This window comes from Sus scrofa, chromosome 7 (assembly GCF_054392235.1).
Source record: "Sus scrofa isolate SSC_HxYL_T2T_F1_AM1 chromosome 7, Sscrofa_HxYL_maternal_Yorkshire_Landrace_v2.0, whole genome shotgun sequence".
Lineage (NCBI taxonomy): Eukaryota > Metazoa > Chordata > Mammalia > Artiodactyla > Suidae > Sus > Sus scrofa.
In genome coordinates, this window is record NC_139389.1 from 101762743 (window position 1) to 101785911 (window position 23169).

The 23169-nt window shown below is 33.4% G+C and overlaps 1 protein-coding gene across 45 annotated transcripts in view; it reads left to right on the forward strand.

Annotated features, from left to right (window-relative positions):
* GPHN (gephyrin) overlaps positions 1-23169 on the forward strand; it is a 567426-nt gene that overhangs the window by 352703 nt on the left and 191554 nt on the right. For 18 of the 45 annotated variants that reach the window (XM_084966151.1, XM_084966161.1, XM_084966166.1 and 15 more), the window contains one exon: positions 17025-17081. In XM_084966151.1, coding sequence (XP_084822277.1) covers positions 17025-17081 — 57 coding nt within the window. 45 annotated transcript variants of the gene reach the window in all.

The window sequence follows — 23169 nt, forward strand, 5'->3', positions numbered from 1 at the left end:
TTGGAATGCTGCTGCCTAATATTTAGAAACAAATCTAAATTGATTAGAAAGTTTTAATGCCAACCTTTTGGGGTGAGGAGGAAATATCTTAGTAATTAATTTTTATGATTTTTCCCAAGTACTGAATCATGTCAGGGGGTTGGGGAAGGATTAGACATTTGTTTGCTGCCTGACATCTTCATGTATGTGGTCATGAAGTAGCAAACCTAATTATGACTGTGATTCTTTCTCCTGGAATATCCCTTCCATGGTAAAGTTAATCATTTTGCTTTCAGGTTTTCTATGGGATAGATCCAGTACTGGCATCTAAAGGTTAAAGTAACATTCCTTCTTATTTAATAAGATACATCGGGTTATACACTAAATTTATTGCAGGGATCTTCAGGTAATTTTTCAAACTTTGGTTTTTTTCTCTGTCATAAAATTTAAGGGCTGATATAGCTGTCTTCCTCACCTCCAGCTTTTCCATGAGTTTATGAATGTTATTGAATTTAACTAGAGTCGATCTCAAACAGTTAATATGTGTAGTGCAGTAGCTTTTACATTCCACGGTACAGCCTTCTCAGCAAAGTCTTCAGAGTGTTACTGTTGTATATCACTGTTTTTAGAGTTGTGTCAAAAACAACTGGTATTAATTTTATAGTTTAAAAAAAGTGAGGTCCTAAATCTTCAATGAAGAAAAACTATAAGAACATTCTAGACATAAAATGTATGTTACACATTTATACATTGGGAGCCAATCAGCTACATCTTCACCTGAATGAAATATGGAGATCTCAAGATATAAATTGGGTAGAGGAATCTCATCCATGTCTTATAAATTTCTTAAATAAAATAACTTATTTTTTGACTTCATTAAATTCCAGCTGTACAAGTTGTACTCATTTATAGAGGAATTTTTTCCTGTATTTTTATCTAGGAATATATTCTATCCTTTTAGGTAATTTTTACCAGCATCAGAATGTAATCTCAAAGATAAAATTATTTCTTTGGCATAATTTTTAAATTTAACTTTTAAGGTTGAATCAGAATAGTAATAGGACAGAAAAACTAGTTTGAATGTTGATTTTTCAATAAGAATTGAAAACAGTCAGATTAATCTTCCAAGTCTCAAATTATAAGACTGCTTAATTGAGTCTAAACTAGTTGCTTTTATATGTGCTTTTATGTCAGTGACAGATATAATCTCTTCCCTTCATGGAGTTTACATTTAGTCAATGGTATACTGAAATAAGTAGATATTTTTAAATAAGTTTATTTAAACTAACTCATTAAATTATAATAAATATAATTTCATAATAACTTAATTATGATACATTGAAATTCACACTAAGAAGAAATGAAAAACTGTAGTTATAGAAAATAGTAGGAAGGAAACCTCACTTAGGATGATAAGAGAAGGCCATCTAAAGAGTAACATTTCATGAGGGACATGAAGGATGAATAAAAACAAAACAAAGTTTTTTGTGCTAGGTGGAGTTTCTGAGAATTATATTCAATAGTAATGACCATCTTATAGGTAGTATTCACCAATCAAGAACTCTCAAACTAAAACTTCATTAGTACCTGAATAGCCTACATTCAGTGAGTTCACAGTCCAACTTCAGGTATCAATTCTTATTTATTTATTCATATACTTAGTTAGTTTTTTCCGAGTCACACCCATAGCATATGGAGGTTCCAGGCTAGGTGTCTAATCGGAGCTATAGCCTCTGGCCTATGCCACAGCCATAACATCACCAGATCCAAGCCTCGTCTGCAACCTACACCATAGCTCATGGCAGCCCTGGATCCTTCTAACTCACTGAGCAAGGCCAGGAACTGAACATGCATCCTTATGGATGCTAGTCAGGTTCATTTCTGCTGAGCCACAACGGGAACTCCCTTTCTTATTTTAAATAATGATTTTTTTTTTTTTTGCATTTGACTACCAAATCAGATTTCAAGGCCATAGGTTTTAGCACTTAAATCTGTTCTTGGTAATTCTTTAATTTTGTGCATAAAAATTTAGGGTGGGAGAAGAAATCAAAAAGAAAATTGGGTTTCTAATTTAGGATATGGGTAAAGGATTACGGGCAAGGAAAATTGTTAATAAATTTTTGTTTTGAATATTTCAATCTAAGATATATATGAGACAACCTAGGAATGATACCTAGCACAAGTTAAGTTTGACATTGTTATTTTTACTACATCTTTGATGGGATATTTATAATTTAGTACATACCAATTCCCATAGAAATCCCCCTTCCACGTATCAGATAAGGCATGCAGCCTGTCATGTGCGGAAATAAAAGTGAAAATATGTTTTCTTTACATCAGAAATACAATACAGTCTTGAAAGATCAGCACTAGAAAGAGCACTGGACCTGGTAATAGAAAACCTGGAGTCAAATATTGGCTTCTCTACTTAATAACTACACTGCATTAAGCAATTTGCTCAACTTCTCTGAGCTTTTTTTGTCTGTGATGAAACTGATAATCCTTGCCTCCCCAAAAGGGTTATTAATGTATTAAATAAGTCTTTGCCTGGTGCTGGAAAAGCAGTATTTAGCAAATAACATTGTTCTTGGCTTTACAAACAAATAAAACAGGCAACTATAAATTGTAATAAAATATATTAAGTGCTACAGTTTATCAGCAAGTTTACAGAGTACTCTGGGAATAACTATCAGAAACACTGAACCTAGTTCTTGGTGAAAACATAGAAGGGTTAAATAACCAAGTTATGATTTAAAGCTAACGATTCCAACCTTTCCCTCTGTTGCTTTTTGTCACTTGGCGGTATTTAAGCTGAAAGACTTCCTATCCATTTGTAAATATGCATCTTACCTGTTAGGTCAACAACTATAACATTAAAGATTATTTTGAATTCACATTTTATATGCTCCCTGCAGTATAATATCCTAGATTATGCTTCGATCCTTCAAGATTCTCTAGCTGTGGTGAGAACAAGATTTATAAAATATACCTAGTTTGGATTTCCTTTTCAGTATACTCATCACAATCTAATGAAGACAGCAATTTGTTCTTTTCTAGACAATTCTTCATAGAATGGCATTGTCTTCTGCAAAAAGTTATTTGCCAAAATGACGTAACAGTTTACTGTATGTGGGGAAAAAGTCATTTCTCTTTTATATCAGATATTTTCATTTAATGACATATGACTAAATTACAAGTAATTTTTACTCTTCTTGCCTGAGGACACAGAAAAGTATATTTTCAGAACTAAGTTGGGATTAGTCTTTCATTGCCCTAAGGATAATAGTGCCTAAGCCATACTTTCAAATAGTATGTAGAATCTGTGAATGCACAGTATGTAGAGGACTCAAGTTCTAAAATGGTGATCACTTCCCACAAATGTTTTGCTACAAGAATAATTCTATAACAAATTCTATTTTAAAGGAGTGTGATTCACAACTTTAATGAGTTCTGATTTTCAATTATGAAAGGCAATAACATCTCTATTAGAATCCAGAGGCTTGAGGTAGAGAATACCAACGAGAACAAAAAGGAAAAAGTATCCAAACTTCGAATCAATTCACCATTCCCTATAGGTATTATTAAAATGGGGAATTTTTTAAAAGACCAGTTAAATTTTCAAACACAGGTTTGATCTCTGACCTTGCTTGGTGGGTTAAGGATCCTGCATAGCTGTGAGCTGTGGTATAGTTCGAAGATGCAGTTTGGATCTGACATTGCTGTGGCTGTGATCTAAGCCAGCAGCTACAGCTGCAATTCAGCCCCTAGCCTGGGAACCTCCATATGCTATGGGTACGGACTTAAAAAAACAGACAGACAGACAGATATAAATATAATCTCTTGTCACATATTCCCTTGCACCTCCAAGGTTAGAATAGAATTTTGTCCCCAGACAAACCAGTAGGTTTTTTTTTTCTTTTTAGGAAGAAAATTTAAATACTGTCTATCTAATTAGAGCTTATAAAATGATTTAAATGTGTATGTATTGAAATATCTTTATGAAGAATGTGTTCATTTAGTAATTTATAGTAATATCTAACCTTCAAACAAAATGCAAAATTATGTTCTATAGGCTTCTGTTATTGTCCTTTGTGCAAAAGAATTTAGAAAACTCTGGATAAAGAATAAGCTATTTTCACAATTCACAGTTTGTAATGTGTATGTCTGAAAGGCAATGTGAGTTCCTTTACATAAAAATAGCATTACTGATCCAGTTCAGAGTAACATTTTCTCTGAAATTTATTCCTAGTGGTGTTATTACAGATTATTCCATGTTATCACCACATTCTTTTCTGAAAAACAGGTGATTGTGTAATATAGCTGTTTCATTGGTTCCCAAGTGTCTGGAGATCCTCATGAAGATGCTAAAATCCTAGCCTAGATTAAGGCATTAATTGAGGTCTTCAGATTATTTTCCCCTTTTCTAAAGAGCCTAAATAAAATCAGTAAGAATACCTAAGCATCAAGTGTCTTTGCTTTTGTCCGAAGTCATATCAACATTGGTATATCAATAATTGTTCAATTAATTGCTATTAATAACATCATAGAAATGTATGGGTTCTGCATGTGGAGTCAAGAAACACCAAAAAGGTTAGGAACACTGAGTTAATGACGTTAGTTAATGTAATACCTTCTCTGGACATAAAAATATAAGTTTCTTGGAGTTCCTGTTGTGGCTCAGCGGAAATGAACCTGACTAATATCGATGAGGATGCAGGTTCAATCCCTGGCCTCCCTACATGGGTTAAGAATCCAGCATTGCAATAAGCTTTGGTGTAGGTCGCAGAGGTGGCTTGGATCCCACGTTGCTGTGGCTGTGGTGCAGGCTGGCCATTGTAGCTCTGATTTGACCCTGGCCTGGGAACTTCCATATGCCTCACCTGTGCCCCTGAAAAGCAAAAATGCAAAAAAAAAAAAAAATTATACATATATAGATATATAGATAGATTTCTCTATGCAGAATTAACTGTCCCACCTGTGGCGTATTGATCAATAATATCCTGAGCATAACTAGTCGGATGGATCCAGCAATTCTCAAACTTACTGGTCCGGGAATCCCTTCACATATTTAAAAATTATTAAAGGACCTCATATAGCTTGTTTATGTATGTGATTTGTATTTGGTGATATTTACTGCACTGAAAATTAAAACTTAGAAGTATTTAAAATGTTTATTTATTTGCTTTAAAATGAGAATAGTAAAGCCTTTATACTATAGCTAATATGAACAACATTGTTATGGGAAAAAATGATATTTTCAAAAATTTTTAAAACCCACTAAAAAGGATGGCTTTGTTTTACATTTTTTCATATTCATTGTGATGTCTGGTTTAATAGAAAACAGCTGAATATTACATCTGCTTCTATACTCAATCTGTTGTGATCTGTTGTTTTGGTTGAAGAACATTAAGAAACAAATCCAGCCTCACACAGTTATGTCGTTCGAAAAGATAGGAATGTTTCAATGCCATTTTCAGATAATTGTGGATATTCTTTGACACTACACCAAAAGCTTTCAATTGATAGTCTATTAAAAGTTAATTGAGGGAGTTCCTGTTGTAGCGCAGTGGAAACGAATCCAACTAGGAAACGTTTGCGGGTTAAGGATCCGCTGTTGCTGTGAGCTGTGGTGTAGGTCGCAGACGTGGCTCGGATCCCAAGTAGCTGCGGCTGTGACATAGGCTGTCAGCTGTAGCTCTGATTTGACCCCCAGCCTGGGACCCTCCATATGCCACAAGTGGGGCCCTAAAAAGCAAAAAAAAAAAAGAAAAAAAGGTTAATTTTTTTAAGTGTGGAATCTAAAACCCTCCTAAGAACCAATTCATACTCCTATATATTAAAATCCATTGGACATACTACTGTATATAAAATGTATAAACAACAAAGACCTACTGTATAGTATAGAAAACTATGTAAAATATCTTGTAATAACCTATAATGGGAAAGGATCTGAAAAGGAATATATATATTCTTATATATAAATATAAATATATAACTGAAAAAAAGGAGTTCCCTTGTGGTGCAGTGGGTTAGGGATCCAGCATTGTCACTGCAGTGGCTTGGGTTGCTACTGTGATGCAGGTTTGATCCCTGTCCCAGGAATTTCCACATGCCAAGGGCAAGGCCAAAAAAAAAAAGTGTGTCTACTGAATCACTTTGCTCTACACCTAAAACTAATATAACATTGTAATTGCTGAATAGCATTGAGAACTTTGTCTAGATACTCATGTTGCAACTTTGTCTAGATACTCATGTTGAACAAAGGGTGGGGGAAAAATGTAATTGTAATATATACATGTAAGGATAACATGATCCCCTTGCTGTACAGTGGGAAAATTAAAAAAATAAATAAATAAAAACATTGTAATTCAACTATACTTCAAAGAAAGTTTTTTGTTCTAAAAAAAAAAAAAAAAAGTCCATTGGTTTGTCTTGAACTTTGGATCTTATATAGAAGTATGATTTTGGAACATATTTTTTGATCACATGGAAAATATAAGTTCTTCAAGTGTTAATTATATTAAAAATCATCTTAATTAAAGGAAAGAAAAAAATCCTGTCCATTTTCCTTAAATTAAAAGGCTTACTTCATTCATTTTCAAGGAAAATGTCTACCAAACACCTAATTCTGTCTAGTCATAGTTTGTCAGACATTCTTTCAATTAAAAATGGTGTTCTGTGCAAAATGTGGCTAGTTCAGCTTGCAACTCAAATTGTTGTCTACGTACTTTAACCTGAGACAACCATTATTGTTTGGTAAGCAGCAGATGTGTTTTGCTTTATACCTCCCATTTTTGTCACACTCAAGGACAAGTTTTAATTAAATTGAATTTGTATTTACTATTTCGTTGAGGATGGTGTTAAATGAAACTGTTACTACATAGTGGTGAATAATACAATAATTTATATTCTTTGGATCCACTATCTTGATTTTTACTAACGTGCCAACCCATTATTGCTTTTGTATCATCAGTGCAATTGTCAACATACTATAAGAGACAAGTAATGTTTTTGTAGTATTATTAAAATCATTTGGCTTTGCAGCTACCTGAAAGTATCTCAGGGACTCTCTCAGGTCAGTGGACCACACTTTAAGAACTGCTAGTATAATCAAGTGACCAAGATGGTTTAGGTTTCTTAAAAACATCCTGGCTCAAAATTGTGTGTATTGAATTTTATTTCTTTTTCATTAGACAATGTTACAGTGGTATTCTTATTCTAGAGATTTTATCCTTATGTAAATGACCACCAGAACCATACTTAAGCATGATTCCTCCTGACTCCATGATCCAAATTAATTCTAGGAAAGGGAACAGTTTCTCCTCTCTGATTCAAAATAATAAAGACTTTGCAAAATATTTTGAAGATACAGCCAGAAAGTATAGTTCCCAGCTAACTTTACTCATTTCCAAGGTGATAGATACCGCTGCATTTATAAAACAACTGTTTCCCTAGAGTATCCTTTCTACCTATAGTTACACTGAGAGCTCTTTTTAGTCATCGGGGATGACTTCTCTTTTAATAATTAATTTGGAACATTTAAAATTGGTGAGATTTTAAATATAAAAATACAATTTTCAGCTACTTCTAAAAAACCTAGATCAACATTACTGGGCCAGTGCTAACATATGTCAGTACTCAGCTGGCATTCTTTTTACCCTCCAGCCTACTTTACTCATTTGCATTAAATGCCTGGCTCCCATAGATTTTTGAGTAATTGGTTTCTACTTTTATTGATTACTGTCTAGTTTCTCCTCCTATAAACAACATGTTTATTTTGCTATTTATTCTGGTTTAATAGCAAAACAGATTTTGAGACTTCAAATAAAGAATTTTTTTTTTTTTGTATACTTTTCTAATAGGAAAGGCACTACCCAGTATGGTAAGGTATTTCATATTTTGAAAAAAAAAAAACTAAAATCAGATAATAACCAAACATATTAGCTATTAATTTTGATTTTATAAATCATTTTAAATGGTTTTTCTGTGACATTCTGCTAAGTATACAAGATTTTACATTGATTTCTGTTTCTTCATTCATCTGATTGTGTTACCTATACTTTTATATATAATAAAAATTGAAAACAGAATCCCTCATCCTTTTCTATTTAATGTTCACAGAATTATATTTATCATTGAAAATAAATATAACTTAACTGTGAAATGTATACTTGCCACACTGAAATCTGTAGTACAAATTAAATTTGATTCACCTGAGAAGATATAGCTAACCAGAAATTATTAGCTATAGGGTTAAGTTTTATAGCTTAAACATTTACAAGTGGATTTGTCTTTTTTTAACTTAAAAAAAAGTCATATACATGTTCATTTCAGAAAATTAATGTAAGCAAAAAAAAGTTCCTGTGAAACAAGCCATTATAAATAACAACTGTTAAAACTTTGCTATATATCATTCTGCCTTTTTTCTATGCATTAGGTGTTTTTCTTTTCTTTTCAGGGCTGCACCTATGGCATCTGGAAGTCCCCAGCCTATGGGGTCAGATCAGAGCGACAGCTGCCAGCCATAGCCATAGCAACCCCAGATCCGAGCCGCGTCTGCGACTACACCACAGCTCGTGGCAATGCAAGATCCTTAACCCACTGAGCGAGGCCAGGGATTGAACCCGTATTCTCATAGATAGTAGTCATGTTCATTACCTCTCAGCCACAGTGGGAACTCCTTCAAATATTTTATGTAGATGGATCATGACGGAAGGTCAGTGATTAAGAGCTCAAATTTTGGAGTCTCACAGCCTTGGCCATGAATCTCAGCTTTATCACCTACTAGATTTGTGGCTTTCAGAATGTTACTTCACCTCTATAACCTTATCTCCTGTGTAAAATGAAAAATAGTATTGTTTGCCTCATAAAGTTGTTTTAGTGTTTAAATTTTAAAATGCATATGAATCACTCAACACAGTATTTGAAATATACGAAATTATCACTAAATGTTAGCTATTATTATTAAACTATATAATATTTTAACCTATCTCATTCATTTAGTCATATGAACATCTTCCTATGTTATGAACATGTTTACATGTCTTTAAATTACCATCTATGATATTAATATCAATTATTGTTCAGTATTCTAATTTGTAGGTATAGCATAGTTTTTTTTTCACCAGTCCCTTTTTCAGATTTTAGTTGTTCCCTATTTCCTAGTTTTAAAAATAATGCTGTGATAATCTCCTGGAAGTTAAATGTCTTAGAGTCTTCTCTTAAACTTAGCATTTTGTATTAACTTTACCTTTGTCAAAAGTACATGCAGAACTTTTAGGACCATGATTCCTATAATTCATATGAATGTCAGGAAGAGATCATTTTTGCATCTTCATTATTTCATAGTAATATTCTGGAAGAAGCAGTTTTTAGCATTTGCATTTGACTGATTTACTACCAGATATTTAAAAGTTATGGATCCAAAGTTGTTTGAAAAGTCAATAATATTGAATATGTAAAAGCATTGCACTATGAGGCAGTAAATATTATCTATCTTAGTCTACCACTTTATAACTTTGTTAGAACTAGTAGATCTCAATTTCTGTATCTGTAATAGCATGATATTAAGTAGCCTCTAAGATCCCTTATAGGCTTATAGTTCACTTCCTTTGAAATAAGTTTCTACATTGACTGAATAAATGTTATCATTTCGTTTAGTCCTTTCTGATATTAAGTTAATGTCCAACTAATGTAAAATAATTTATTTGTTTATTTCAGCTTTTACATTTCATGCTACTACATAACGTTAAAGATTACCAAGTGAAAATGTTCTGACTTCATCTAATATCTTTCACATGTAGGTCAAACTTGTCTCTGTTAAATGGAATATTGATTTCTCTTGGCACCCACTAGATTTTTTTTAGTTGTAGGGTAAGAGGGAAGTGAAAACTGTAGAAATGTAAGGAATAGTGAAAATAAAAATACTAGCTTTCAGTTTACCTTAATAGCTTTGATTCCTATAAATGTCTTTTTAAAGATTTGGGGTATTTGGGGTTTGTTTTGTGTGAAAGCAGCTCAACAAAAATAATCTGTGCCATTATTATTTCAGTAGCAGAATTGATTAGTTATAGCCATGATTGAAATTATGTAGTTAACTTGCCATGTCTCATTCATGACTTTAGTAGAGAGCATATCCCAAACTAAACTAATTTTAAAATCTTTATATTTTAAACGAAACCTATTCTGAAATTAGTCATGTATTTTCTTGCCCTAAACTTCAGGATTTATCTGCTGTCTTGTTTTATTCTACTTTGATTAAAGGCAAAGCACACATTAATTCAGAAATCCATTCAGTGAATATTTTTAGTGCATATTAAGTCAAGTACTGTGCTGGGTATTGAGAATATAGTAATGGATAGACTTACCCTGACTTCAAGGATCTTATATTGGAGCTAAGTGAAAAAAAAAATAATTTACAACAAATCTGTCAGAACTTTGAAAAACTAAAAAAGCTCTTTTAATCTTATGGTGGGGGGGAGAAAGACAATGAGTGAAGGGCAGGAATAGCCATTATATAAAAAGAAATAAATTCATGAGTTCCTATTGTGGCTCAGCAGGTTAAGAACCCTACAGTGTCCCTGAGGATAAGGGTTCAGTCCCTGCCCTTGCTCAGTGGGTTAAGGATCCTGCATTGCCACAGTCTACAATGTAGACCACAGAGCACAGATGTGGCTCTGATCTGGCATTGCTGTGGCTGTGGCATAGGCCAGCAGCTGCAGTTCCAATGCAACCCCTAGCCCAGAAACTAAAGTATGCCAGAGGTGAGGCCATAAAAAGAAAAAGGAAGGAAGGAAGGAAAAATACAGCAAAGAAATATGTGAGGAAAAAAATGTATCCTCAGTAGAAATCTATTAAAAATTTTATAGTCAGGAGTTCCCGTCGTGGCGCAGTGGTTAACGAATCCGACTAGGAACCATGAGGTTGTGGGTTCGGTCCCTGCCCTTGCTCAGTGGGTTAACCGATCCGGCGTTGCCATGAGCTGCAGTGTAGGTTGCAGACGCGGCTCGGATCCCGCGTTGCTGTGGCTCTGGCGTAGGCTGGTGGCTACAGCTCCGATTCAACCCCTAGCCTGGGAACCTCCATATGCCGTGGGAGCGGCCCAAGAAATAGCAACAACAAAAAGGCAAAAAAAAAAAAAAAAAAAAAAAAAAATTATAGTCAAATTGATAACTGTTTTTAAATTATAAAGAGCAGTGACATGAATATTCCTAGTTACTTCGCAATATATATATATATACTGCTTAAAATATTTTTATGTTTTAACCAATCATTATTCCAGAAATAATATGGAAACAATCATTATTTTCAATGGAAAGTATCAAAGATTGTATCAAAAATTTATGTGTAAGATTATTTATCACAGCATTATTCTTATTCATGGAAAATTCTTAATAACTATGGTTAAATAACTTGTAATCATATACATATGAGTTATTTATATAACCTAAAAATCCTATCTTTAAGAATATTAAATGACATAAGAAAATGCTCAAAATGAAACATGTAGTTTAAAAAGTAGTAAATGAAATTGCATAGGAATTAAATTACAAGTTATTTTATAATCTGTATTAATTTTTAAACCCGATAATTTTTTTTCTTTGTTTTGTTTTGTTATTTAATAGGATTTAGTAATGTGATAAGGATGAATGTCTTTTGCCTGCTTTTCAGATTTTTGGCAAATCTTCATAAAGCCAATTATTTATTTGTTTTTATAACTGTGTTTATACCAGAGCATTTTTGTATGCAGACTAAACCATTCTATTCTTAATCTTGCAGGGTTGAAAATTATATTTCAGTAGTAGTTTGAAAATAAACTTTTTTCTACTTTATATACAAATACTTAAGGGACAGATACTGTACTATTTTAAAGTGCCTTATAGCTCTTTTATACCACACCTGTCATGGGCTTCATGACTTCTTTTTAGATAGATAAGAAATTTGGTATTGGTAGATCTCTGACTCGCTACCAAAATTCTAACATTTGACTTCTTATTTCTTCATTATTCTTTGTAATATTTCCTTGATCTTCCCCTTTTATTGGTTTAGTTTACAAATTAGTTTGCCTTTCCCCAGAAACACATTATTTCTTTTTCCCTGACACACGAATAAACTGTTGCTTCTCTTGCTTTCATTTCACTCTTCCCTCTTTTTCCTTTTTGCCTTAATAAATTACAAATGAAACATAAGTGAAGCACCAGTTTTATTGAAAGGGCTGAAATAACCAGATCCCCCAAATAATTTCTTTATTTGCAAGAGTTTGTCTTAGTTTGGGGTTCTCAAATAAAAACATTTTTCGCTCAGAGTAGTTCTAAGTGTAAATTAGGTAATTCTAAAAATAAAACAATCCAGCCCCTTAGGAGAGTCAAACAAAAATTTCTTTTTAACCTATACAGTTGTTTTTTTTTTTTTTTTTTGTCTTTTTGCCATTTCTAGGGCTGCTCCCGTGGCATATGGAGGTTCCCAGGCTAGGGGTTGAATCGGAGCTGTAGCCACCGGCCTACACCAGAGCCACAGCAACGCGGGATCCGAGCCGCGTCTGCAACCTACACCACAGCTCACGGCAACACCGGATCGTTAACCCACTGAGCAAGGGCAGGGACCGAACCCACAACCTCATGGTTCCTAGTCGGATTCGTTAACCACTGCGCCATGACGGGAACTCCCCTATACAGTTTTAATCTAAATCAATATAAAATATGTATCATGGGAGAAAGAGGAGAAATTTGCATTAGTCATTCATAAGTAAAAGCCTAAATTTAATGAAGAGAACTGAGAGCCAGAGAATTTAATACCAGCTATCCTATTTTTTTGATTGATATGTCTCCAGAAAGCTACTGAACCTAAGATCTGAGTTCTCTCATCAATAAAACAAACAGAAAATATATAACTTTTCTCACAATTCTTCACCAAACACCTTGCAACTAAAGAGAAGTGTTAATGTATACACCAAGTGATATGCACTCCTACCTTAATGTGGCTTATACAAGTCTAAAATTTCCTTGAGGCTTAATGTTTTATTTCAATAATTAATATAAATTTGGCTTTCTATTCCAAAATTTATTTATTTGGCTTTATTAAAATGTTGCACTTACAACTACCTATTATTGGCAAGAGAGATGAGAGTGAGATGGAATAATTTTCCACTTTGTGATAATGAAATAATTTTACAATAAGCTAAGTTTTGGAGAACTTATCTAAAAAATTAAAGGGAATCAGCAATTCATATTGTATTAGCATGCAGGAAGTATCTTTTACTGCATGATATATCTAGAATTCAAGCTCTTATTTTGAAAAGATGAATACAAGTGACAGCCATTTCACTGTTCTAGAGGCCACAATGTAGTAACTATCCTTATTCCCTGAGAATAGTTTACTCAGTAATTAATTCTTTAAGAAATGTTGCAGATGAGGTGATATAGTACAATCTTTTCAGACAATTTTTTTTTAATGGCTGCACCTGCAGCATGTAGAGAGGTTCCCAGGCTGGGGGTCAATTTGGAGCTGCAGCTGAGACCTTTGCCACAGCCACGGCAATGCCAGATCCAAGTGGCATCTGCAACCTTCACAACTTACAGCCATGCAGGATCCTTAAGCCACTTAGCGAGGCCAGGAATCGAACCCGCATCCTCACAGAGACAGTGTCAGGTCCTTAACCCACTAAGCCGCATTGGGAACTCCTTTTCTAATCATTTTTAATTTCTATCTTATTAAATATGTTCCAGCTGAGAGGCTGAATAGAAGATTGAAATGGTTTTGATGCTCTGATTTTATAGTCTCAGTAAGAAATATTTACAAAAGGGTTTCTTCAGGGTACAAAAGTTATTAGTGATAATATTTTGTGTTTTGCAGCCAACATTTTAGTTTTCGATATATGTAAAACTAATAATTCAGCCAACCTATAATCCCTGTAATCCTTTACATCCATTTCTCAAATGTCATTTATATTGCAGTGATCTTATATGTAATATAAACATTTACAATTTAATTTCTCTTAGCTATTGATGGGGAATGTTCAGCCTCATAGAAAAATATGTATAAAATAGTTAATGTGTTGCTTTTGTGATTATCTTGAAGAGTAAATTTCATCTTGTCCAAATGCCAGTCTTCTGTGATTCTTTTAAATACTAGTCAAAGAAAAATAATGATGCAGTATCTGGATTAGCTGTGAATTTCTTTTATTTAAACTACTGTATCATAATTGGTGATTAAGGGTTGACTACAATAAATGAGAGTATTACTTTTTTTTTTTTTTCTTTTTTTTCTTCAGGGCTGCACCCATGGCAAATGGAGGTTCCCAGGCTAGGGGTCTAAGTGGAGCTACAGCTGCCAGCCTACACCACGGCCACAACAAAGCCAGATCCAAGCTGCCTCTGCGACCTACACCACAACTCACAGCAACGCCAGATCCTTAACCCACTGAGTGAGGCCAGGGATCAAACCCCCAACCTCACGGTTCCTAGTTGGATTCGTTTCTGCTGTGCCATGATGGGAACTCCTGAGCATTACATTTTTAAATGTTGATTTGACTTTTCTCTACAACTCACATTTTAGTTTGTGAAGCATATCTTTTTCAAATTCTCTCTGAAATTTTTCATTATTAGATATTTACCTCTTTCAGGAGCCACAAAAAAAATCACATGACACATGAATTATAACCATTTCTGGCTTTGATAACCACATTGGTTTTCTAGGTCTTCCTCTTATAGCAGTTAAGAATTCCAAAAAAAATCACACTTAAATAAAATTGATGTTAAGCATTGACAGATGAGCTGTTTAAAAATCTTTGTTTAAATTGGTATTTTATTGTCTATTTTTCATGCTTAGAGTTCAATAGTGACTATCTTTTCTTATGTTCATTCTTTAAGCTTCTGTGTTTGTGCTTGCATTTGGAATTGAGATGATTTAGGAATGATTTCTTCCATACATTAATATAATAAAATTTCTTTCATAATGAAATAAACACACAGGGACATATATACATATATATCCTCTTATAGGCATCAGCTTTTTCCAACCCATTTATTTCCAGGTCTATTAATGGAATAAAACTTTAAAGTAGAAGTCAGGAACTTTGGATGTTGGTTTTAGATTTGTCATTAACATCCTATTTAACCTTGAAGAAACTACCTCATGTTTCTGGACTTGATGTAATTTTAAGCCTTCCAGAAATAAAAGATAATGTACACGTGTTGCTTCATAACAGTTCTGAATGTGTTCAGTTTCTGAAAGTTTTCAGAAAGCAGCATGAAACACTAGACTGTGTTTTTAATAGGAAACTAATTTATCTTTATAATCAAGATAGGTGTTGATTCAAAATGGAAAATAGCTTTTAATATAAAGATATTTTCTGAGATCAAAGAAAGTAGCCTAAAAGAATGACTAGATATTATGAACTCACTGTCCATCCAGAATTCCTTTTTTATAGACTGTTGCCATTCTAATTAGTATCCATTGTTTCTATACTTGAGAATTCTGTTGAATTTGAGAATCAGTGAGACTCACTGATTAAGAATGAAAATCAGTGAGAATCACTGATTAAGAATAATAATCATTGATAATCCTTAGGGTATAACAATTTGTGTTGAAGAATTAGTAAAAACTATACCAAGTAAAATCAAAAATTGGCACAATTCTTATGGACCAAGATACTTTTTTTCAAAGTGAAAATCCAGTTTTCTCAGTATTATTCCTAAGCAATTTCCATATGCTATTAGAGATGTTCTGATAGGGATAAGACACTATAGTGTGCCTCTAGAAATGATAATTTTGTAACATGGTTACATTTCTTATTTTTCCTGGTGAGCAGGAATTTGGCATCACATTGATAATTCCTCTACTATTTCCTAATGCAAGCAGGAGCATCACAGTTAGTGAGCAATGCAGGTGTGAATGGAGACCATCATTCTGTACATGCAGGAGTCATAATGTAAATGTACTTCTCTGAAGCTTCCTTCCAATCTTGTCACTCTTTTTTTTTTTTTTTTTAGTTTGTCTTTCTCTTTAATAAAAATATTAATTATTATTATAGCTCTATGTAAAAGCAAAGGAATTTCGGAGTTCCCTTCGTGGCGCAGCAGCAACAAATCCGACTAGAAACCATGAGGTTGTGGGTTTGATCCCTGGCCTCACTCAGTGGGTTGAGGATCCTGCATTGCTGTGGCTGTGGCATAGGCTGGCAGCTGTAGCTCCAATTCATCCCTAGCCTGGGAACCTCCATTGCCGTGGATACAGCCCTAAAAAGCAAAATATTTTAAAAATTAAAAATAAAATAAAAGCAAAGGAATTTCTAGTTTACACCTCATCTAATAAGACACTTTCGGTTGAGAATCTTCCTTTTCTCATTTATACCATGATGTTAAACAAGTTTTTTAAATATCCAGTTTTATTTTTTCTTTTTTCCTATCTTACCCAAGAGGAAAATTCAACTGAAATAGCAGAAAGCTTTTAGGGAGTGAATGTATCTTACTTTGGTCTGGCATTAAAATTTTCTGGTTGGGCAGCACAATTGTTTAATTGGGAATCTCAGTGACAGCTGAACAACCTCATTGCTTGGGTCAGCAAGCTGAGGAGCTTCACTCTGTCATGTATCAAGAATGATGCTTGTCAGGACTGATCTTTCCACTGAAGGAACACTTATGTTTCTAAGTCATACCACTGATGTTTTCTAATACTACAATGGAATAGACACTAAAAAAGACAAAGTTTTCTACGTAGGTGTATTTGTAATTCTTTGTTTTTCGTAAGCCAAATGCAAATGTAACACTCCAGATACTGCTTCATCAGAAGTCCCCAAGATAACCAAAAGTAAGTGTCCATTTCCTCATCTTAGGAATAGTGTCATAACAAAGACTGAATTCTAGTGACCAGCGTATTTGCTGAGCATGTCATATAGCCTCTGGGTTAGTTAACTCTTTGGCCTCCTAAGATGGTACCTCAAGGAGTCAATTGATGATTTTGCATGTATTATTTACTAATGTTTAGAAAAATTTTTAAGTTCACTTTTTCTTTATTCTGTCTTTTTTACCCATCTTCCCTCATTGTAGCAAATTAGACGGCCGGATGAAAGCAAAGGAGTTGCTAGTAGAGTTGGATCCCTCAAAGTAAATATGTTTCTAACATTTTTTGGCAAGATTTCGTCTATAGCGTACACTTCTTCTTTTTTGGAGGGAGGTGGGAGGAAGGGGGCTTTTTCCATTTTTCACCATCCCATTTTGTTTTGTTTTAATATTTTTATTGGCTGTTGGGTCATATTTTTTTGTTTGTTTCAGCTACACATAGAGCAACCAGCTGAAGGCAAGCTGCCAAATAACTAGCTTTGAATGGCACCACAAACAAGAGAAAGGGCAACTGCCTCATTACAGGTGCCTATAATTTGGGGTTCTAGAGTAAACCGTTCCTCTGATTGATGTCACTGACTATGTGTTAAGTTCCTGTTACACAGAAAATATTTATTTTCAGAATATTATCTCCCTTTTTTACATTTTTTGTAGAATTAAATGTTATTTTAGTATCACTACCATTTGTAGTTCATTCCAGAAAAATAATTGTTATGTATTAATAACATATATATTTTTTTAATGCTAAGAATTAGGGAGAAAAGGAATTTTATATGATGCTAGTATAGTGGGCTCACATATAGCTAATAGTATTTAAGCACTCTTAATTGATTCCCTTCATTGTATTTTTTAAAGTTAAAAAGTAGTATAACAATCTGCAAAATCTGGTATACATCTAAATGTTTGCTCGTTTGTGTATGTGGCCTACTAATGTACAATTTAAAGATTTCTGATCTAATGGTCCCAGTTGCTAGTTGTTAAATATACATTTGGTCAATATATCTTGGGCACTCGATACTCTAATTAAATAATCACGATGAAAAGTTAAACAATTTATCACCCTTAAGAAACACAGACATAGCCCGTTAATCACTTTTAATGCTGCCACCATAAATGCAAGTTAGAAAATTTGCTGTATTTTTAAAATATGCAGAGAAGTCTCCCCCCAAATAACTACTGCTTTTATCTGAATCCCATTTTTCCATACAGCAGTATTAACTAAGTTAATCAAAATGAAAGATAATTTACTGTACTGGGATGTCCCAAAATTCAGTAACTACTTTGAGGCTTATATTAAGTGATTTTAAAATTGTATGCACCTATAGTTTATTTCCATTTAACAACTTATGAAGCACTAATTTCTGCACTCTTTCCTCTCCTTGCCTCTTCTGCCTTCTTAATTTTACTTTTTTGTTGTTGTTTATTTACCTGTGTGTGTGCATTCCTATAAGTGCACTGGATGAGGGTGTGTCTGTATGTTTGTGTCCTTTATTCCAGACAAGCCATCTTCTCTGTTCTCTAACACTGCTGTATACTGGGTAGCATTTTTTTATTATTATTATTTCACTAAGGATAACTAGAGGGGATGGAAAGTGTTGATTATATATGCCTATTTCAAAAACAAGGCAAACAAATTATTTAGTGAGAAAAATATGAGTTTATCTGTCTTGTTGATATATCAGTAGCATTCCTCACTGTCTACCTGTGAGGTATCCCATTTTAATTCTTTAAGGGAAGATAAATTTGTTATCATTGAGACTATGGATTATGACTTAGATTCAGTGAAAAGGCAGTACAACATAACTTTTTGAAAATTACTGATAGCAAAATAATAGTAAAATAGCATCCGTAACTACAGCACCATCTGCTATAAGCTGGATTGTGTGTACAAATACGCATGTGTTTAATTACCTCAAAGTTCAGCTTTTGGATGTGTAGAACTTCAAGTTGTAATTGTATGTTTATTGTTTTTAAGTGTATATTCAGTATGATTATGTATATACACATATATATGTATAAGAACAAAAGACACATTTTAGGGTTCAGCCTTGAGTAAGGATGCAGCTTTACATCAAAAAGTATTTTGGCAAAGAGAGGCCAGTTTCATAATTTTTAAATATCTTTATTCCATATTTCTAACAAAACAGAAAATTTGAAAATGAATTTCTAGATGATTATAAGGATAGTCATGGTATTTATTTTTTCTAACACTTTGGGGAGAAAAGATACTATAATTAAAATAAAACATCTGCCTAGTCATGGTTTATTTAGCATGTATTCTTGCACACTATACAAAGATCTTTGATGTTTGGAAATTTATGCCAAAGGCAGTGAGAAATGTATAACACTATGATCTTATTTTTAAAAGGAAAAAGGAAAACTGAAAAGAGAACAAGTTGCTTTTTCAATTCATTTTCTGATGTTTACATGTAGCTCCATCGAAAGCTGGAGGAGCTCAGAGATCACCTAGAAGGCAATGTGAAAGGATACTCTCTCAGAGTAAATGTACGATTTCACTCGGTGATTTTTTTTTCCTAAACTTCTGCTGACTGGTAATTCCAAATCTGATTGGTTTGTCCTCTCATCTCCATCTTTTTTACTTTCTGTCTCTTTTCTCCCTCTTTCTTTCTTTTCTAGCTGCAGCTTCATGCTCACATTTATAAAATAAAGATTAAATTGTCAGGGTAGAAGACCTTTAAACCACACTAACATTGTATCTGATTTAATAGTATTCTGATTCCAATGCAAAATAAAACTTTTTATTTCAAAATCTGTGTTTCTTATACAATTGTGTGATTTTCTGAGGATATTTCCATGAGACCTCATTTTGAGCTTTTCCCTTGACTGTGTCTTCTGTCCCTTGTTGGATGTGTCAGCAGGATTATAAACTGGGCTGGATGCAAGTGATAGAGCCTTGATTATTCAATTTCAATTATTAAGGAAAATGACCAATGTTGGAGCATTATTACAGGTAATATGGAAAGTAGGCACATTTTTTTCTGAGTTAATAGGCTTAACTCAGACTCCTTGGAAACAACTATAATATATCTTTTTTTTTTTTTCTAAAAATAAAATTAGGCAGTAAGAATCTTCACTAGGAGAACACCGTTATGTAACGTCTTACAGATACTTGAGATAATAGCTAATATACCCAGGACAGCACTTTGAAGGAGAACAATACCTTATAGCCATTCAATATTGTATATACATTATATGGGCATATTAACAGTAGTATTTTTGTGACTGATAGTTCAAACTCAGAGTGTTTGGTCCTTCTCCTAAATATATATTCTCGTGATAATGGGAATTAATATCTCTAGAGTGTTGCATGATATAAATATGGCAGAAGAAAAGATAAAATAATTTTTGGCTTTACTTAACTTTGACCTCATATTCCTGGGACTTGAAAAAAAAGTTCTTATGAATCCTAGCCTTGATTTACTTCTCCCAAGATTATTGGAATACATTAAGTTCACGTTAAAATATTTTTGTTATGAAGTCTAGAATTAAAAATAATAATGACATAATAATTCTCTGGTTTCTCAGTTATGCTTTTAATTATATACTATATATCTCTTTGTTAAATTTCTGACTACTCAAGTTCAAAGTTTTTTTTTAATATCAGTCATTAAATTCTAAGAGAAGGGGAGTTCCCGTCGTGGCGCAGTGGTTAACGAATCCGACTAGGAACCATGAGGTTGCGGGTTCGGTCCCTGCCCTTGCTCAGTGGGTTAAGGATCCGGCGTTGCCGTGAGCTGTGGTGTAGGTTGCAGACGTGGCTCGGATCCCGCGTTGCTGTGGCTCTGGCGTAGGCCGGTGGCTACAGCTCCAATTCAACCCCTAGCCTGGGAACCTCCATATGCCGCGGGAGCGGCCCAAGAAATAGCAACAACAACAACAACAAAAAGACAAAAGACAAAAAAAAAAAAAAAAAAATTCTAAGAGAAGGAAATTAATACATGTCTCATATTTCTACTTTCTTTTGAGCCAGTCCTCCTTTTCAGTCATGTTCTTTGAGAATTTGAAAGATCATCCACAATCACCCCCAGAATCTACTCCACTATTTTAAAAAAATTAAAAAGATTAGTATGAATATTATGATTAAATCAATCTAAATATACCTGGATATCATTCTAGAAATGTAAAATGTGTGTATTTAATGCAATACCAGTCCCTAACTGATGGTGAGAAGTGATACTGTTTTTCTTTCCATGTAACCAGGACCAGAAAGTTGAGACTTGCTGAGGTCTATATGGTAGAAGTTAGTGTTAGATTAGGGTTAAATTGAAAGCTCTGTGCTTTGAAAATTGGGTTTTCTCATGCCACTCTTGAATTTCTTTTTTCAATATCTGTAGTGCATGGTGGAATACATAATAACTAGTCTCAATGTCTTCATCTTTTGTTTCATTTCACTGGGTCACACTTTGTTCTGATTACCTTTTTTCTAAAATGATTGAATATAAGGTTTATCGTTATCAAGATTACTGTTAACTAGGAAAACATGAAAAAAAATCAAAAGGCAAATAATAGTATCATCTCCACAGAGTTTAGTGAAGAAAAGATAGAAATCAAAAGCTTAGCTCAATGTTCAGTTTCTCTCCTTTTGCTTTAATCCTTATTACCTCAGAATGCCTTAAAACATGCCTTGTATATTAAAAATAGTTGCTTAGAAGCAGAATAAAGTTACTCTTTATACCATAGGCTATAAAAACAGATTTTGTTTCTGAAGTAAGACAAACTGGCATATAGTAACCATCCCATTTTGTGAAAATTTATTGTAGGTGTCCACACACAAGAGCAGCTATATGGGTGCCTTATAATTCGTTCAAACATTGCTGAGTATTTCAGAGAGGTGAAAGGTTCAGAAGCGTGTCTCCAGTCACATATTTTATTTAATAGTTGAAAAAGGTGAAACGTCATTCAGAAGTTTGGGATAAGCATTTAATTTAATCATTAATACTACAATTGGTATCATCTATATGATGTATTATTTTTTAGGGATGAAAGAGTACTGCATTTTTATTTATTACATATAATCAGTGATATAAAGTAGAATATTCTAAGAGGTAATTTTATACTAGTATTTTATTTATTTCTCATATGAAATCATACTTCTTTATTTTACATGGACTCTTCTATTCCTATAAAAAGTATGCATTCACTTCTTGAATTCTAAATTAAGAAAGCATCAGAGTTCCCACTTGACACAGTGGGTTAAGGATCCAGCATTGTCTCTGTGGCAGCTCAGGTCCCTGCTGAGGTTCGGGTTCAATTCCCAACACTGTGTAGTGGATTAAGGATTTTGCACTGCCATAGCTGTGGTATAGGTTGCAGACTGTAGCTTGGATTTGATCCCTGGCCCAAGAACTTCCATGTGTTGTGGGTGTGGCCTAAAATTTTTAAATTAATTAATTAAGAAAATTAAGACTGTATCATCCCTGGCCCAGGAACTCCGTATTCCATGGGGCAGCCAAAAAAGAAAAAAAAAAAAAGAAGAAAAAAAAAGAATATCATTTTTTTCTGTACATTGTACAAAGCTGAAATATTTTGAAATTTAAATGAGATTTTTGTAATTTTAGTAGTAATAAAATCATCACCTTATACCTAAACAGAGTTTGCCTGATTTAACTACTGCAGAAATAACTGCAAGTCCTTAGATTAATAATGTGTTGAGAATAATGACTGAAGACTAAAACTACATAAAGGAAAAAATTAATTTTCTTTGTACTCAAATGCATGAATCTGGCAGGAAGACCGTAAGTCAGACAAAGAAAGACAAATATTGTATGATATCACTTATGTGTGGAATCTAAAAAAAATAACAGACTGGTGAATATTACAAAAAGTAGACACAAATATAGAGAACAAACTAGTGGTTACCAGTGAGGAAATGGAAGGGGGAGGGGTACGTGATTAGGAGATACAAACTATTGTGTATAAAATAAGCTACAAGGATATATTGTACAACACAAGGAATATAGTCAATATTTTATAATAAATGGAATATAACCTTTAAAAACTGTGAATCGCTCTATTGTATACCTGTAACTTACATAATATTGTATGTCAACTATACTTCAGTAAAAAAATTAATTAAAAAGTAATGCACAAGACTGAAGAACAATGCAGTGTTAAAAGTTATATAATACAGATGAATATTTTATTTAAATAATATACATCAAGGTAAATTTATAAAATTGAAGTTAATTTTTTAAAGAGTAATAGAGCCCTAGAAAATGTGAATGTTAAGACATTTAGAAAAAGGTAGGTAAGTGCTCATGAAATAAAAACAAATAGAAATAAAAGAAAGGAGAGGGATAAAAATACCTCAAAGTCCCAAATTTTGTATTTT